This window comes from Myxine glutinosa, chromosome 9 (assembly GCF_964187855.1).
Source record: "Myxine glutinosa chromosome 9, kmMyxGlut1.1, whole genome shotgun sequence".
Taxonomy (NCBI): Eukaryota; Metazoa; Chordata; class Myxini; order Myxiniformes; family Myxinidae; genus Myxine; species Myxine glutinosa.
In genome coordinates this window covers 107,233,440-107,252,261 of record NC_136269.1, presented here as the reverse complement: position 1 = coordinate 107,252,261, position 18,822 = coordinate 107,233,440, and the positions used below count along the sequence as shown (strand labels likewise).

Here is an 18,822-nt window from a genome sequence, read left to right as displayed (position 1 = left end):
ATCGCACGTGACAAAGCCGAATGCCTCAACTCTGTGTTTGCCTCAAAATCCTTAGTCCCAAACCCATCTCTCTCTGTTCCCACCTTTCCCAGTCGAACCCAACTGCTCCTGAACTCTGTGTCCTTCTCTCCTGACAAGGTGGAGGAGTTTTTGTCAAACCTCGACTCTGATTCTGCAACTGGACCAGACGGCATCAGCCCACGGGTCCTAAAATCCTGCTCTGCCGCTCTATCTCACCCTCTCTCTGTTCTTTTCACCCTATCTTTTGCTCAAGGTCATCTGCCAGCATCCTGGAAATCAGCTAACATTACCGCTTTACACAAAAAAGGTGCAAAAACAGATCCTTGCAACTACAGACCAATCAGCCTGCTCCCAATTATCAGCAAAGTCATGGAATCCATCATTGCTTCGGATATGAAATCTTTCCTCTTCTCCAATGGCTTGATCTCTGATCATCAATTTGGTTTCAGACCAGGTCACTCTACTCTGGACATGCTGCTTCTGCTGTCTCAACAATGGATGGAGGTCCTCAATGCCAAACAGGAAATCAGAGCTGTCTCTCTTGACATATCACGTGCCTTTGATACGGTCTGGCACCCAGCTCTGCTCACCAAACTCTCCTCCTATGGTATCCATGGAAATCTCCATGCATGGCTTGCGGACTTCCTCTCTGGTCGTAGTCAACGTGTGGCCCTAAATGGATTTCTCTCATCTCCCCTTCCTGTTCAGGCTGGAGTTCCCCAAGGCAGTGTGCTGGGCCCTGTGCTTTTTCTGGTCTTTATCAATGATCTCTCCGACTCTCTGGAAAATCCTCTCTATCTCTTTGCTGATGACTCCACTCTCTGCCGCTCCATTCCTCTTCCCTCAGATCGGCAGTCTGCAGCCTCCTCGCTCTCTGAAGACCTGGACAAAATCACAGACTGGTCAAACAAGTGGAACATGTCTTTCAATCCTGACAAATCTCACTCTCTTACTATGTCTCTCCGAAAAGATCGACTGGACAACCCTCCCATCTACTTTCTCAACAATCCTCTCCAAGAAGTTCTGTCGCTCAAGCTTTTGGGTCTCACTATCTGCCATGATCTTTCTTGGGAAAACCACATTTCCAAGCTGGCCTCCAAAGCCAGTCGCCGACTGGGCATCCTCCGTCGTGCGAAGTCCTTCCTCGGCACACCTGAGCTCCTCACCACATACAAGGCTTTCATCCGCAGCTCAATGGAATACTGTTCTCCCCTATGGGCTGGTGCTCCTGCCTCACACCTGGCCCGGCTTCACGCTGTTGAATCCAAAGCTTTCAAAATCATTGGAATCTCCCGCGATGAAGCTACCTCTGAGGGCCTTTCACTCACTCACCGCAGGCAGGTAGGTGGTCTTTCTGTCTTCTACCGACTCCTCTCCGGCCTTGCTCCCCCAGCTCTCTCTGTGCTCTGTCCCCCAAATATTCCTACAGGTCGCACAAGATCTGCCAGCAACCCTCTAATGGTTAAACTGCCGAAATCTCGGCTTTCTGCTCACCTTCACTCTTTCATTCCTCTTTTCTCCCGCCTCTGGAACAAACTCCCACACTCCCTTCAATCCCACTCCTCCCTCCAGGTCTTTAAAACAGCTGTTCACCACCATCTCTTATCTTCCCCCATCCAAAACCTTGATCTTTTCTACCCCCACTAATTCACCCCAGATCCACCTTGTTTGAAATTCCAACTTCTTTCCTGGAAGTCCTGGCAGTGTCCATATGTTTATACCTCTCCCACCCCCCCCCCCCCTTCAGATGCCTCCCCCCCAAAGCCCTCTCCCTCCCACAGATCTCTCGATGTCTCCATGTCTCTCGGTCCCTGCTCTCAAATGTTGTGTTTGTGTCCTGCCCCCTCTCTCCCCATCTTGTCTACCACTCCCGATGTTATTTGTTTTATGTGTCTGTTTGTCTTTCTGTGTGATTCATGTTCGCTCTTTCACGAGCCTCGATCTTGTATACAAAAAAAAAAAAAAAAAAAAAAAAAAACAAACAAAAAAAAAAAACACACCTTTCTATATAAGGTTCCACAGTTGACAGTGCATGTCAGAGCAGAAACTCCAAGAAATACCATGAAATCCAAGGAACTGTCCATATAACTCCTGTCCACAACAATAACGAGATAGAATTGTGAGGAGGGATAGATCTGGGGAAGGGTATAAAACAATTTCTAGAGTGTTTAACGTTCCCAAGAGCACAGTGAGCTCCATCATTAGGAAATGTAAAGAATATGGAACTACCTCCAGACTCTTCCTAGAGATGGCCGTTTGACCAAACTGAGCAACTGGGAAAGAAGGACCTTGGTCAGTGAGGTGACCAATAACCCAATGACCACTCTGACAGAACTACAGAGTTCCTTGGCTGAGATGGGAGAACCTGCCGGAAGGACAACAGTCTCTGCAGCACTTCACAAATCGAGGCTTTATGGGAGAGTGGCCAGATGTAAGCCACTCCTGAAAAAAGGCACATGACAGCACGGCTGGAGTTTGCAAAAAGGCACGTGAAAGACTCGGAGAGCATGAGGCAAAATATTCTGTGTCCTGATGAGATGAAAATTGAACTCTTTGGCCTCAATGCAAAGCGCTATGTCTGGTGGAAACTGAGCACAGCTCATCACCCATCGAACACCATCCCTACCGTGAAGCATGGTGGTGGCAGCATCATGCTATGGGGATGCTTTTCAGTGACAGGGACTGGGAGACGTGTATTAAGGATAGAGACAACAATGAATGGAGCCAAATCCAGGCAAAAATTTGACGAGAACCTGCTTCAGAGTGCAAAAGACCTCAAACTGGGGTGAAGATTTACGTTTCAACAGGACAATGATCCCAAGCATACAGCCAAAGCAGCACTGTAATGGCTTCAGAACAAGAATGTGAAAGTCCTTGAGTGGCCCATTCCAAAGCCCAGACTATAATCCCATTGAGAATCTGTGGAAAGGCTTGAAGATTGTTGTTCACCGATGCTGCCAATCCAACTTGACAGAGCTTGAGCAAATCTGCAAGGACGATTGGGAGAAACTCCCCAAATTCAGATGTGCAAAGCTGATACAGACATACCCAATAAGACTCAAATCTGTAATCACTGCCAAAGGGGCTTCTACAAAGTATTGACTCAGGGGCCTGAATACTTATGTAATGAAACGGAAAACCAAATACAGTACTGCATTGGAGTCATCAGAAGGAACCAGAAGAAATAAAGAGCAAAGATTGAGTCATCAGGTGGAACCAGAAGAAGTAGAGAGCAAAGATGGAGTCAGCAGGAGGAACCTGGATAGGGTTCTGGTTTCAGCCGCGACTCCACAACCCTCAAACCCATCCAGGCGCAGCCAAGTGAACCTTACAGAATATATTTCTGCAAGAATCACTTCTCCTAAGACAGATAGATTTTAAAAAAATGTTCCTCTTCAGTGTAATTATTTAATATATGTATTGGGTCTACTATTGTTTGCGACATACAGTTTTGTTATTACATGTACAGTTGAGACAGCTGCTAAGGAAAGCAAACATTGTTTGTAATTAATGTTGGAAATGGCAAGACATCTGATTTCTGACTTCATACATTTGTCATTGTCATAAGTAAGGATGCCACATGGAGTGAGAAGTGAACCTTTTAAATGTATAATTTGACTATGAGTTAAAGGCAGGACTCCTAGCGAGGGATGTTCATGGAAATAGCAGTTGTAACGAGTTATTCCATTTTGTGGCATGAACCTATTCATAAATCCTTGCAAAGTTAGCAATACCCATGAAGACAGCTCATGATGTATGTTGCACTCACAGGGAAACCAAGGAATTGAAGAAAAAGATGGACAGCCGGAGGCAAGAGAAGTTAGAGAATTTGGCAAAAGAGACTCGGGATAAGGTGGAGGTTGAAGGGTAATGGCCTTTGGTCTCTTTCCTTCTCTCTCTCTCTCTCTCTCTCTGACCCTCTCACTGTTTCCCCCTCCCTCTCACTCTCCCGCATATTCTCTTCCCTCCCTCTCACCTCTCCCCTCTCTCTCTCTCTCTCTCTCTCTCTCTCTCCCTCCCTCACTCTCTTCGTTCATCTCCAATGTAAAATCAATGACATACTTCACACTTTAACTTAATACACAGTCATAATTTGAACCACACATTTTCTTTGGGCTTCCATTGTTCATGCAGCATTTGAGTAATGATAACTGTGAAATTCAAAACTATCCACTTCAAATATAAACTAGAAAGTGTGTGAAAATGCAAAACCCGTCCACATCTGTTTGTATTCAGTTATCGTCTTCTTCTTCTGTATGCCCAAAATAACAAAACCAGTAAAAAAAAAAAAATACAAACGAAAATTGATTTTGTGATGTGACCACAAAACATTGAGCTTTAGATAAATTTAAAAAACCAGCTTCTAGCTTTTAATTGGTGAACCAACTCAGTGACCCAATATGCAAATTCTTAAAATTTCAGGTCAATTGGATGAAAATTGATGATTTTAGGTGACGCTGACCTTAAACTTTTGACCTTTTGACGAAATTATTAATTTATCATCTCCATATTATCATACTAATGCTTTGTTCATATTTTGATGACAAAACTCAAATGGTAAATTGAAATTTCAAGTCAGTTGGATGAAAATTGATGATTGTCGGTGACGTTGACCTTTGACACAATAATTAATTTGACTTCTCCGTATTATCATAATAAAGGTTTGGTGAAAATTGACAATAGCTCAAATTGGAAAAAAAAAAGTTACGGCACACCCACACACACGTGATTACAATACTCCCCGTCTCCTGTTGCATAGGGGACAGGCTAATTATATTTGTGAATGTTTGCATACGATGAAAATTTCCATTTTCTTTGCAGCCAGAAAACTGAAATCAACCGCTCTTACATCCAGGAAGTGGTGCAAACTATAAAAATGGTAAGATGTGATTTATTGTGAGGGAGGGATGTGATCACAAAGCAATTGAGTAAATCACATGTCGTACTTGTCAGACTTTTTAAAAAATTGTATGCAATACAGGGGTTGAGACTTATGGCAGACTAGCAGGAGTACCCGGATTCGCCGGGTTGTGGGGGAGTGGAGGGAGGTGGCCAGGAGAGGCAGGGGCAGGGGTGAGGAAGGGAGTGGGGGGAGTGGAAGGATGCGAGAGGTGAGGGGAGAGGGAGGGGAAAGATGTACTACACATACATCTTTTGGCGGGGGGGGGGGGGGGGGACTGGCTTTTATAGGCCCCCGTTTTGGGGGAGGGGGGATGAGAAGGAGAAAAAAATTACCCATGCAAAGAGTGCTTTAATCTCAGTGTTGCCCAGGTAAAAAAGGAAATTGTAATACCCTTTGCCACCAACACCAGGTGGTGCTACATGGTACATATTTACATGAAGAATTTACGCCCCTCTCATTGTCTCCCACATCCCCGCATGAGGCTGTGGCCACATAGCCTATGTTACCCCCCAGACAAAGTTGTATTTGTATTTGTACGCCGAGTAAAGTATATAAGTGTTTATAGCTGGAGTACCCGGCGTTGCTCAAGAGGAGAAAAAGAAACATTAACATATTTGAAATGAGAGCAAATATAATGTAAAAGCAATTATATCCAAATCAGAATCCATCACAAATGTCAAATCATAATTTCACCTTTTCCTTGAAAAAAAAGCGCTGCTGAATGAGCCGTTCATCATGTTTCTGTGTTAAGTGTGATGCCGATCAGGAAGAAGGAGAAGCCTTAATACCAACTTCGTACACTTCCGGAATTGTTTAATTTATTTGTGTTCAAATGTCTGGTGATTGTTTTGTATTTATTTATGCGAATGTGTACTTGTACATAACTGTCATTAATTTTAAAAAGGCTTAGGCACTATTGCGTGATATTTTTTTTTAAAATGGCGACACACACACAGACAGACAGACCAACCGCTCTCTTATATAGTAGACTGGCCGAAAGCACCCGGCGTTGCCCGGGTTCTTTTTGAATGAATTTACTACTATAATTCAGCTTTTACTCACGGCCGTAGAAGATTGACTTCTATAATTCAGCTCAGCTTTTAATTGCGAAATGGGCCCAGCCCGGCCGAGGGGACCTCGACCGGCCTCGCCACCTAGTCTATAAACTTCCCGGGGCCCGTCCTGACATTTTTTGTTTTAGAGGTTTCCTCCTATCTTTCACCGTTCAGGAGATTAGCGTTCAGGTGCAGACAAACAAACAAACAAACAAACAAACAAAAACTTTCTTTTATATATATAGATTATAGTACAAGGGTTTCTACCCAGGAAACCTCCTTTTTTGTGATGTTTTGTTTCCTGCATAAAATGCATGTACAGGGTGAGCCCGAAATATGGTTATTTTTAACACTCATGTAAAGGTAATAAAAAGTTGTATTTCAAAACAAATTCTTACAAGAAAGTGAAGTACATAACATGCCATTTATTTGTGGAAAAGAACATCAAGGAGATGCACTCCATTTCTCTGACACAAACGGTGCAAGGTGTAACCTCCCACACCGCCAGAGTGTTCATGATTATGGAAAGGGCACTCTTTCCAAAGCATGTCATTTCCAGAAACGGTGATATTCCATGGCCAGCGAGGTCACCCGATTTGACTGCATGTGATTATTTCTTGTGGTCATATCTAAAGGACAAAGTGTATGTTAACTGTCCACAAACTCTTCATGAACTTAAGGAAAACATCAGATGCGAAATCAATGATATTGACGTGGCCATGTTGCAGAACAACATGAATAATTGGTGTCCAAGATTGGAGGAATGTGTCAGACGAAATGGTGCGCATCTCCTCAATGTTCTTTTCCACAAATAAATGGCATGTTATGTACTTCACTTTCTTGGAAGAATTTGTTTTGAAATACAACTTTTTATTACCTTTACACGAGTGTTAAAAAAATAACCATATTTCTGTCTCACCCTGTATTATGTGGCTCTTATGTGAGCCTGGCATTGTATTTGGGTCTTGAACCTGGCGGCACAGCATCAAAAATCAAGTGCTTCAATGGAAATACCAAACAGGCCATGCAAGTAATTATTGAGAAAGTTGTTCCATTGTCTATAAATTATGTCACATGCTTGAATACACCAAATTGATGACCAAAAGTAGTCACTATGACTTTGTCCAATTGTTTGAATAAGCCTGGTGTTTAACGGTTAAGGTGGCTGGCTTAAAATCTTAGGGTCTTGAGTTTGAGCCCCTGTTGTGCTTTAAACAACACCATGTGGATTGATTCAGCCTGTAATCTTTCTGAGGTCGGCAAAATTAGTTAATTGATTAAGTTAATTTATTAATCAGTTTACTGGTAACAGGGGCTGTGACAGAGCTGCTCTCCATACTAATTATGTTATTAATTGTGTGATTTAGTCTTGTGATTTGGTAGTGTCCATCATCCAAAGCGTCTGCCTACTGATCCACTGCTAATGAAGATTATTCTGGAGATAATTTATTTGTTTGACCAAGGATATCGTAGGCATTCTAGTGGATGTGGCTCTGGAGTTTGCACGTTGTGGAAGGGCTTGTATATTAGAAAATGTCAAAATGATTTTGTACAACATGGCTAAATGTTACAGCTTGGTGTGGGCAGGTCTAGCTTTTTGTACTTGAAAAATGTCCCTGATGAAATCAAAGCTGGGATGCTTTTTTGGAAGAAGTGTGTGATACGCTTATTGGCATTCTATGGCTATGTCATGTGAAATACCACTTGGTGGGTGGCTGCAGCTGTCGGAGTCGCAGGAAAGGCGGCAAGAGAAGCTTGAGGAAAGTCACCAGCTGATATTGCAGGAGGTGCTGGCTGAGGAATCTAAGGTGAGATCGCATTCTTTACTTGCCTAGCTCATGTGGGTTAAATGAATATCCTTTTGTGATCACATGTTACGGATCCGTCACTTCCACCTTTGTTGTTGTTATTTACTTGTAGGATTTATTTTAGTTTTAGGTAATATTGTTGTTAAGATTTCTGTGTGAAATGGAGATCACTTGAGTAAAAGGTAAAAAGAAATGTTTGTGGAGGAAAAAGAAAAAACGCGGCTAAGAAGCAGGAAGAGGTGAGAGAGGAGGAGACGGCCATGAGAGAGATACAGCCGTAAAGTCACATCGGGGCTGCGAGCGGACTTTTTTGATATTGGTCGCGAATGAGTTGAGACTTCCCGGGGGAGGGGTTGCCTGCAACATCGTCCTATATGGCATTTGCAATTAAAGCTGCGTCTCAGGTTTTATCACCAAGAGTGAGTTATTGTTGGAGAGAAATCAAGCGTCTCCATTACAGGCCAATACACCATTTTGGCCTCGAAGAAGCTGTCCGCTTGGTGCATCTTGTTTTGTCATTGGAATTCCCATATCGACATCATCGTGTTGATTGCCGTTGGTTTCCATATCGGCTCAATTCCCATATTGACCTCTCACCTCGTCACTCCTTGTCCGCCACCGTGCTGATGCCTGCCTGTTCTCGTCATTCTGCATGGCGTCACCCCACGTTGGGATTAGTGCATGGACTTTGGGGAATGTTACATTCCACTCACGTTTGTCGTATCGTGAGTTTATTGCTTTGAGAGCATTGGGGGAACGATGGTACCATCACATGTATTGTTTATTTTACGCAAGTGACATTTTCATTGTACTTTCTTTTAGAGTGTTATTATTGTGTATGTGAGAGTTCTGAATACAATTACTTGTTTTGTTCTACAATTGCATTGGTGTGGTTTTACCATGGTTTATTAGAACACGCAAAATAACAAATCTTTCTGGCACATTTCCTCTCGAGACTCTGAGGTGCACCGTAACTGGGGTTCGGGGAGGAGTACGTAACACATGTCATATGAAGACATGTTTGTTCCACGAAAATAACATGTGGGACAATTTGTTGTCATTGCAGTGATGCTGGTAGTAAGTTGGCTAGAATAAAGGAAAGTGTTGTAATTGAATTGTGTGCAATCGCTTTGTCTCATGGCCTATGTTATAACAAACCTTTCCATCACAGCTCATGGTGGAATTGGAAGAGGATATTGCAAAGCGCTCTGAAAAGATGCAAAAACAGAGCACATAGTGAGTTTCACTGTGAAGAATGAGGTAAGGTGTCTGAAGTTAATATATTTCCTACCAGTTGTCTTTATACCGAATGGTTAAGGCTTTTATGATGTAATATTTATCATACCCATTGAACTGATTGACCTTTGTCACACAGGGGCTGGCTTGGACAAAGAAGCACTGAATGAAAGAAAGGAGATGATGGACAGCACTGTGAAAATCTGCGACGTAAAGAGAGAGTGTCAGTGTGTTCCTTTTTTGTTGCACCCATGGTGAAGATGATGAGCCTTTCATGGCTAGTGGGGACTGGAGATTGGAAGCTTTAGTGAGTTTTCACAGTTGGCTTGAATACAATATGGACAAATGTAATTGCATTCTATACTGCATGATGCCACCTTACCTTCACAACCCCACTGTTGTGGCTGAGGAGTTGGTCTCAAATGAGTATCCATATGCTCTGTTTTCTTAAGGAAACGTGTGCTATCATCGTGCACAGCACAGAAATTTATGTTTTGAAATGTGCAATACAATGTAGACTGCTTCTTTCCCCTCGCTCCCCACACCCTCCTTCCTTATTCCATAACTAAAACTTTCTCACACCACAATACCTAAGCTTTTGGGATTTTTGGTCCTACAAATTGCAATCTGCACATTTTTACCTCCGCCACCGAAGGTGGATGGAGGTTAAGTTTTCAACCCTGTCTCTGTTTGTTTGTCTGTCTGTCTGTGAACAAGATATCTCAAAAGGTTGTGGGCGGATTCGGACGAAATTTGGCAGAGAGGTAGTGTGTGTGACAAGGACGAAATGGTTATATATTGGTGAAGATCCGCATTCGGATTTGGCCAGTATAATTTTTTAAGTGATTCTTCACCATTGGGAGAAAGGGCTAAAACCGATACATAGCACAATATCTCAAATAGTATTGGACGGATATGGACGAAACTTGGTGGACCGGTTGGGTGTGTGACAAGGACGATTTGATTAGATTTTGGTGAAGATCTGAATATGGATTCGGATTCGATAATTGTTTAATTTTTAAGTAATTCTTCACCATTGAGAGATCGGGCGAAAAGCGATAAATAACATGATATTTTAAAAAGTTATGGACGAGCTATGACTAAACTAGTTAGATAAGTTGTTCGGTGACAAGAACAAGCCAATTAGATTTTGGTTCAGGTCCGAATCCGGATCTGGGCTATCACTGGGATGCAAAACAAACTGTTCAGCCTGGCAGAGGTATGCGCTCTACCGAGTGCCGTTCGAGTTATATTTGTCACTACACAAGGGTTATTTTGTTCTTTTCGCAGATGTCAATCATAAACCTTTCCATGGTTGAGGTTTAAAGTGCTTCCTTTAATCACAGTCACTAAATCAAGATTGACTTTCAACATTATTTAAAAAGTAATGGTGTGTGTGTATTGACAGCTCTTTTTATGTTCTTCTACAGACTGTTATGACCTCATTTTGGACAAATAACCTTTCACTAAGTCTTGTCGCTCCTGGTATTTTTTTTGTTCCCTGTGGGTGGGGTAAGGTTTTCTGTACATATTATACACAAACTCTTCTATCCTCGTCACTCACTCATACCTCTGTCTTAAGCTAGGGTTTTACTTGTGCATGAAAACGACTTATTTGTCCATTAACCCTTAGTTCTACCTGTGCTTGTTCCATTGCATCTGGTAGCATTAGATCCGTTGTTTTCTGATCCATTGACGCCGGTTAATGAACCAGCCAAGTATGTTGTGTCAGGTTGTGTCAAGGTTGTGTCAACTTTGTTATACATATTGTTTGCCAACAATGAATAGATGTCATTGCATTTAAATTGTCAAATACCTGCTAAGCATAACAATTCTCTAGCTACAAAATAAAGCAATGTAGATGTGTAGCTGATCACGAACATATTAATCAATGGGATGATCACACATCTGTTGAACCTGCCTGGTTTGATCCCTAAATGTTTAATTACATATTAGATCACCTTTGCTGTGTCAGAGTTTTAAAGATATAATAAGTAATAGCAGTGATGCACAAACTAAACAGGACAAGACAATGATACGCAGAGACACTCCGATTAAGCAATCTGCCTTCTCACATTCCATCATCACTTGAAACATAATATCACAGAGGTTTCATGGCAGCAGATACAAATGCTATAGGATACTACAAATATTGACATTACTTGTATCCAGTTCCAAATAATATTAATCTAATTCTAATCTAATTATACAAATACTGCCCATTTGCAGCATTGATGAAAAACCCGATCACTTGTCGAGCGTATTGAAGTCGTTTGCTTCAAATCTTCAACTTTATGCCAGCCACAGCAGTGACCAGATGATATGAGTACTTAAAGGCTGCACCTGTCGAGAAAAAAAATCTTCCTTGTCTTGAAAAAATGTGTCACAAACATTAGGGATCAACTAGCACAGAAAAATCATAAAACAGACACAGGGGTGAACAAGAACCAGTGTAAATGCTCCCATTTCCAACAACAAGATGTCCTCAAAATTATACCTCACCTGCTTATAGAAACGGGAGCCAGCAATAAACTGAAGAGTAAAACAGGAAAATGTAACCACAGTCTTAGACATATTTATATTGTTTGTGCAGCATTATTTAAACTGTACAGATTGCTTCCCTTGTTAAAATCTCAGCATCTTAGATTTTTGGGTTTCCGAGTAACTCCTGATATCTAAGCAATTTAATGTTGCTTATACAACTTGCCTGGACATGCTCATAATCTATCAAGCGGTGGGATATCAGGTTAAATTGTAGGCTATGCCTTACTATAACGTAACAAATAGCATTGAGTAACGTGTTGCAAGTGACAGGCACCCGAAACTCGACTTAAGCTGAAACCTGACATCTTTTCAAAACTAAATCGACTTTACTAACTTTTCTATTTACAAAAATTATATTTTCCAGGCACTAAAATTTGGATATTTCTTTTATTTCAATCAGTAACTTATAACAAAGTCAAGCATCAGAGTTATGTAAAAGACCACTGTTATATTCATGTATTATATTATGTATTTAATGTGAATCCGAAAGTATTTTCAAACAATTTTAAGCATTCTATTGAAAATGTAATCTCTAAAATTTCATCATTTTAATGTTAAAAAGCTGAATTTCAGATATTTTGATACTGGTTTTCAGACATTAAGAATAAAATTGTCTTTAAAACCAAAGCTTGAATGAACATAGAAGGTAATTATCAATGCGTTTTGCTTCCGTATCCATCTTGTCCACCCCATGTATCCCTCCCCACACCCATTATTTGTCCAAGTATCCCTCTATTTTGTCCTTAAACTCTACTGTTGGTGTTTTCCCTGCTCTCTCCCGCTCTCTACTTTTAATTTTGTTCTGTTACATCCTGACCCATTCAGTGTTCTAGTTCTTGCACGAGCTTTGACACTGTATACAAAAAAAAATGGCGAAGCTTGCAATACGAGAGTTTTCAAAAGGGAGCGCGTGTGAAAGAATCAAAAAAATGAATTTTAGGTTTGTTTGAATTAACTAGTATAGAATGTCATAAATAACATTTGGCTTATATTAAAAGGTGATTTAAATTAGGTGCATTAAATTAAAGAATTATAAAAATTATTAAAATTATAAAAACCTATAATTTTTATTTAAAAATTTATTAAAATTATATGTACATTAAAAGGTGATTAGCATTTGTTTGGAGTTCTGAGTATCAATGGGATTTCTTTTGATGCAAAATAATGGGAGAAAGGGCGTGGCTTTAGGAATAGTCGTTTGCACTGAGAATGCTTATTTTGTGTAAATAATCATCAGCAAGATGCTTAATTATTAACAGATGTCTTTTGTGTGTTGAGCATGTATGAGGATGCTGATTAATTATCAAAGCATGATTCTTTTTATTTTTCCAGTGCCGTATTCCTCAAATTAGTAATTCTAATATCATCCGCCTGATTCTTTTCTGTGCACTATTTGGTAATATCAGTGCAAGTGGTAAAGCTTAATGAGCAAAACACTTGTTTTAAAAAACATACAGAACATGACAAGTGTGCATGTTTTAAAAATATTTCTTAATTAATTATTTGTTTACATAATCACTGGAAATACCTTTTTTTGGAATTTGCACCTCTTATCCCTTGCTGCTTTTACTTGACTGTGCATTTTGTTTTTATTATGGGTAACAGTGATACAATTTTATGGCTTGATTATATTGTCGTTGTCATTTTGTGTGTAAACAGTCGTGATTCACAAGGAAGGAACAGCATGCATTGTATTGTTTCTGTAATGCACTGACTTTAGATTACTGCTAAGTAACTGCTTTGCTATACCACTGCACCTTCTAAAGAGGGTTTATCGCAAGGATAGATATAATAAGGGAGGATATATTGTCTATTTTATTTGTTTTTAACCCCTGCGCCATCTCAAGAGTGTTTATCGCAAGGATATTGTATATATATATATATATATATATATATATATATATATATATATATATATATATATATATATATATATATATATATATATATATATATATATATATATGAGGTAGGATGGATATATTGTCTACATGGTGGCCACAATGTCTTGACCCCCCCTTTATAAAAATTGTCACATTGCCTTTTATCATATCAGCTGACAACACTGAAGGGTTCTAGATGTTATATCACACACATGTGCAGGACTCTTTTACTTTATTACACATTTTACAGTATATGACACAAGCCTTAAGTGTCCAGTGGATCCATTCATGCTCCATCATTGTCATTACAGAGAATAATATTGCACCAACAATCCATTGTTGAATGGTGTAATTGCTTGTATCACCATGGTTACATTCACTCAATCTGAAAAAACGACTTGACACTCTGCACACAAAGGCAATGGTACAAATTTTACAAGGGGTGACAAGACATTGTGGCCACCCTGTATTTTATTTGTTTTTAACCCCTTCAACAAACATGTTCAAAATAGCAAAACAAATTTTACAAGAAGGGCCAAAAGTTTCCAATGAATAAGAACAGCTTTGATTAGTCAATATGAAATGTTCTTCAGTTTTAAGTAAAGGTAAATTGCCTTTATATATGGTAGCGTTTTACTGAATAAAAGTAAGATGACCGATCGCTGATAGTAGTTGTCATCTTTTTTTTTTTTTTTTTTTTTTTTTTTTGTTGTATACAAGATCGAGGCTCGTGAAAGCTAACATTAATCACACAAAAAGACAAACCGACACACAAAAAAAAAAAAACAAGGGGAGCGGCAGACAAGATGGGGAGAGAGGGGGAAGGACACAAAAGAGAGGGGGAAGAGGGGGAAAGACACAAACACAACATTTGAGAGCAGGGACATCGGGAGGACTTGGGGGGAGGTGGGAGAGGAATAAAACATATGAACACTGCAAGGACTCTGGGGTGAATTACCGGGGGTAGAAAAGATCAAGGTTTTCGATGGGGGAAGATAAGAGATGGTGGTGAACAGCTGTTTTAAAGACCTGGAGGGAGGAGTGGGATTGAAGGGAGTGGGGGAGTTTGTTCCAGAGGGGGGAGAAAAGGGGAATGATCGTTTTCCTATTGTTATACAAGCCTATTTTGTCTTTTTCACAAAAAATGTTATGATTCAGTGAAGACACAATATGTTCATTAAAAAAAAAATCTCGGTTATGTTCATAATTTCATTATGGCTTATTTGGGGTATTTTCCCAACAATGCAGTACTAAAATAACATCAAATCGTGCTTATCATGACAATGCACTTAAAATAATTCATAAATAGTCATGTAAAGAAAATTTGAATGATGTATATATAATAGGCTGTCTGTTTTTCTGTCTGTCAACAGATTAAGTTGGAATGGTTATTGTTTTATTGCTGTTCTTGTTGTGATGATTAATACAACTTGTGAAAAAAATATTAAATGGTTGCCAATTTATCCATTTGCAGTGCAAGTTTAGAATATTATGCACAAAGATCAGTTTTCAAAGCTTCTAAAAATTGCAATTCCCTGATGCAGTTAAAAGCTGTTTTAGGTAGGGGGATTTTTTTTAATTTTTTTAAAGGTTAATTTTTACCTGTTTAGTTAACATACATAGTACAATGGAGGGTATACTGTAGTCAAATGGAAAATGTACTATAAATCGAATTGGTATATCACATGATATTTCTATATTTTTTCCAGTTTTATTATTGTAGAATTCAGTAAGATTCAGCCACTATATAAAACAACCAAAATAAGTATCAAAAAAGTTTTTTTGACAGTATACGTAAGTTATTGTGTACATTTTCCAACAACAAAAATTTTTTACAACTTGTTCAACTCTAATCATTGATTAAGTACATCCATCTTTGCTTTAATTATTTAACTTGATGTTGGTTACTCTGGATCCCTTTTTGCTTTTGGGGAATTGAATTTTTTATCCTAAGTGAAGTTTACATTTATATAATATATGGATCTCTAAACCAATGCATGTTCCTTTTTCAACATCATTCCGAATGTGATGACGTCTCATTTTGATTGGGGACTTGCCAGCACTGCATTTTGAATCCAGCAGTGAATCCGGTAGGTCATCCAAGTGGGTTGTTGCCTTTGTCATTTTGGTGTGATTTTACTTACAGTCTGTTTTGGCTATCTACCCACAGTGGTATTGATGATACACTGCGACCTCTCCATCTCATGTTCCATAGGTGGTGGTGATGTTTTCTTTGCGATTCACCTAAATTTAATGGTAGTGTGCTGGCAACACCAACCCTTGTCTCATGCTTGCTGAATGTTTATTCCAAAACATATCTTTAGACCAGCATTGCGAGGTTTGTGATGTAACGTTGATGCACTCACTGTACGGTATCAGAACACCTGTGGGAAGTGACGTTGTGATGAAAAGGTGTATTCGGTTCTATGCAACTTTTGCATGTTTGTTCACATTTAGTTGTATCTGAGTTTTGTACAAAAATAAAGAAATCCAAAGCACTGGGTCCCTTTACCCTCTCTCCTTTTGCACTGTGTGTTTTTTCAACTCAGTACATTTGCTGAATAGAGTCATCTACATATTAAATGCACAAAAACTGTTGAAATTTGAACCTTCCTCCCTCTTGCTCTTTATTTGCAGAGTTGATAACAGTCGACCAACTCGATACTCATAATATATATAGTAGCTATATATAGTATACTCATAATAGTAGCCAAAACAAGTCAAAATAAATAGCAGAATGAGGTGTGTGTGTGTGTGTGTGTGTGTGTGTGTGTGTGTGTGTGTGTGTGTGTCTGCTAAGCCTGTGTCGAATAAGCGGAGCTTATGCATCTGTGTAGCCAAGAGAGCCTTTAAAAATTATACATTGATATCCCCCACTTCAAGTAATTACCGAGTAATGAAGACAGTAACACGATAATGAAGATAATTTAGTTGTAAAACTCATCAAAACTAGAACGGCACTCAGTAGAGAGCATACCTCCGCCAGGTGAACAGTTTACATTTTGTATCCCAGAGTAGACCAGAAAATCACATTTAATCAAAATCATCTGTCCACAACTTTTTGAGATATCCTGCTATGTATCGTTTTTGGCCCTATCTCTCTCCCAATGGTGAAGAATCACTTAAAAATTCACCCAACCAGATCCGCATCCGGATCTTCACCAAAATAGAATCGAATAATCCTTGTCACACACACACAACCTGTCCACCACGTTTCGACCAAATCCGTCCATAACTTGAGATATCCTGCTATATGTTGGTTTCAGCCCTATCACTCAATGGTGAAGAATTACGTAAAAAAATTAAATAAATATCATATCCGAATCCATATGCAGATCTTTACCAAAATAAAATCGAATCGTCCTTGTCACACACACAACCTGTCCACCAAGTTTCGTCCAAATCCGTCCACAACATTTTGCGATATCCTGCTATGTATCGATTTTGGCCCTATCTCCCAATGGTGAAGAATCACTTAAAAAAGTATAGTAGCCGGATCCGAATCCAGATCTTCAACAAAATCTAATAATTTCGTCCTTGTGACATATGCTACATCTCTGCTAAATTTCGTCTGAATCCGTCCACAAATGTTTGAGATATCTTGTTCACAGACAGACAGACAGGGGTGAAAACATAACCTCCATCCACCTTTGGTAGCGGAGGTAACAATTGTGAGTCCAATCTTCTTTACAGGAAGGTGGTGGGAGGTGGAGAAGGACATTGCTATTTTTAACCATTTTTCCCCCAGCTGGAAGGAGGCATTTGAGAAACATTGGCTCAAAATGGGCATGGTGAAGATGGAGGTGATGTCGGTTAGGCAGCAGAGAAAATAAATTAATATCAGGTTAGAGGGGAAGGAAGGAGATCAGACAGGGATTTGAGTGTTAGTATCTGGGTGAACAGTGATTTGTGATGGTAAGTCAGAGGCAGAAGTGCGGAGGAGGATTCAGGTGGGTGCAAATGTGAGGAGAAGGGTGAAGGGTGTAATGGCAGACAGAAATTCTTCAAGGAGATTGAAAGGAAAGGTTCTGATATTGTGTATAACGGCCTACCTTTATGGTCAGGAGACGGTGGCACTGACAGAGGTAACAACAGAGGCTACAGGTTTGCAAGAACAACTGGGTCAGGAGGATTGCAGGAGTGAGCAGGGTGTATAGAAGGAGAATGGATGGACTGAGGGAGGAGATTGATGTGCAGATGAGCTTGACGAAATGCTGGCTGAGATGGGCTGTGCATTTGGTGCAGATGGGGAAGGGAGAATGGCAAAGAAAGAAGATAGGTTTGGTAGGAGGAAAGGAGGTAGACCACAGTTGAGATGGGAGGATTTTATGAAGAGGGATATCAGTAAGGTGGGAGTGGTTGGAGAGTGGAGAGAGTTGGCTGAGGGCAAAGGGGAGTGGAGAAGTATTGTGGTCAAAGCCGGGCAAGAGCTTGGTTGGTACTATCAGACCTCACCCCTTATAAAGGAAAGAGGAGGAGGACAACAAAAAAATATACAGTGTCCTCCATAAGTTTTAGAACAGTGAAGTTAAATTTGTTATTTTTGCTACTAGTGAGATACCCGTGCTACGCACGGGTGGGAGGCCAGAGGCAAACAGGCAATGCAGATGCGGCGAATGCGAAAGCATGAAACCAATAAATTCCACATTCCTGTAGCACCTTCAGTCGCACGTCAGACATGGACAGCAAGTTCGTGAAGGACTTCCATGAAAAACGTACCCGTTTGTTCACGTATAGAAACATCGATCGTGGGACCGTGGCGAATCTGCATATGGCGATCTGCGAAGTTCACGTTCAGAAAGTAGAAACCATCATGGCATGTCGTCATTCACTTGAACTCGATATCTCTTTTTTCATTCCAAACAGCATAACTCCAATCACAAATTAATCACAAAATAAACTTTTAACAACATTGTTAATGTTTCCTTCATTGTAAAAACGACCAAGTCAACAGTTAAAAGGATTTTGAGCCGATAGGTGTTACGGCCTTGGCAAGATCGATGGAGACAGCGATCTGTTAGCTTATACACCGCCCAAATAGCTATGTGGAATTCTCTCATGTAGAGATTAAACCTACGTCATTTGAACTTTGCCGAGGTCATTATTTACTTTTAATGATGTTTATATACGAATCAAAAAGAAGATAATTGGTTTTGGGTTGTACTTCCCGCATATCTCGTGGGATTGTGAGTTGGAAAGACGACCGTGATGGCGGGGAGGGGGTTGGCATTCTCTCAAGCAGGGATTCAACCCATGTCCTTATAAAAGGTCTTTGTCCGAGGTCATCGAGTCCGATCGGTGCAGCTGTGCACCGATCGGTGCAGCCGTTTGTGCGGCACCTGGGAAAATAACGTTATGCGGGAGGCCAAAGC

At 40.2% G+C, this 18,822-nt stretch overlaps 2 protein-coding genes across 2 annotated transcripts in view; one reads left to right on the top strand and one right to left on the bottom strand.

Annotated features, from left to right (window-relative positions):
• The window catches only part of LOC137435114 (1-phosphatidylinositol 4,5-bisphosphate phosphodiesterase beta-1-like), a 244,230-nt gene extending 233,245 nt beyond the window's left edge, over positions 1–10,985 (top strand). Inside the window, exons 29-33 of the mRNA XM_078785120.1 lie at positions 3,793–3,888; positions 4,843–4,900; positions 7,701–7,787; positions 8,959–9,047; positions 9,163–10,985. Of these exons, the coding sequence (XP_078641246.1) occupies positions 3,793–3,888; positions 4,843–4,900; positions 7,701–7,787; positions 8,959–9,024 (307 nt within the window). The 3' untranslated portion in view covers positions 9,025–9,047; positions 9,163–10,985. The remainder of the gene's footprint in view (positions 1–3,792; positions 3,889–4,842; positions 4,901–7,700; positions 7,788–8,958; positions 9,048–9,162) is intronic.
• The window catches only part of LOC144893653 (uncharacterized), a 1,023,192-nt gene that overhangs the window by 6,921 nt on the left and 997,449 nt on the right, over positions 1–18,822 (bottom strand). The window lies entirely within an intron of this gene.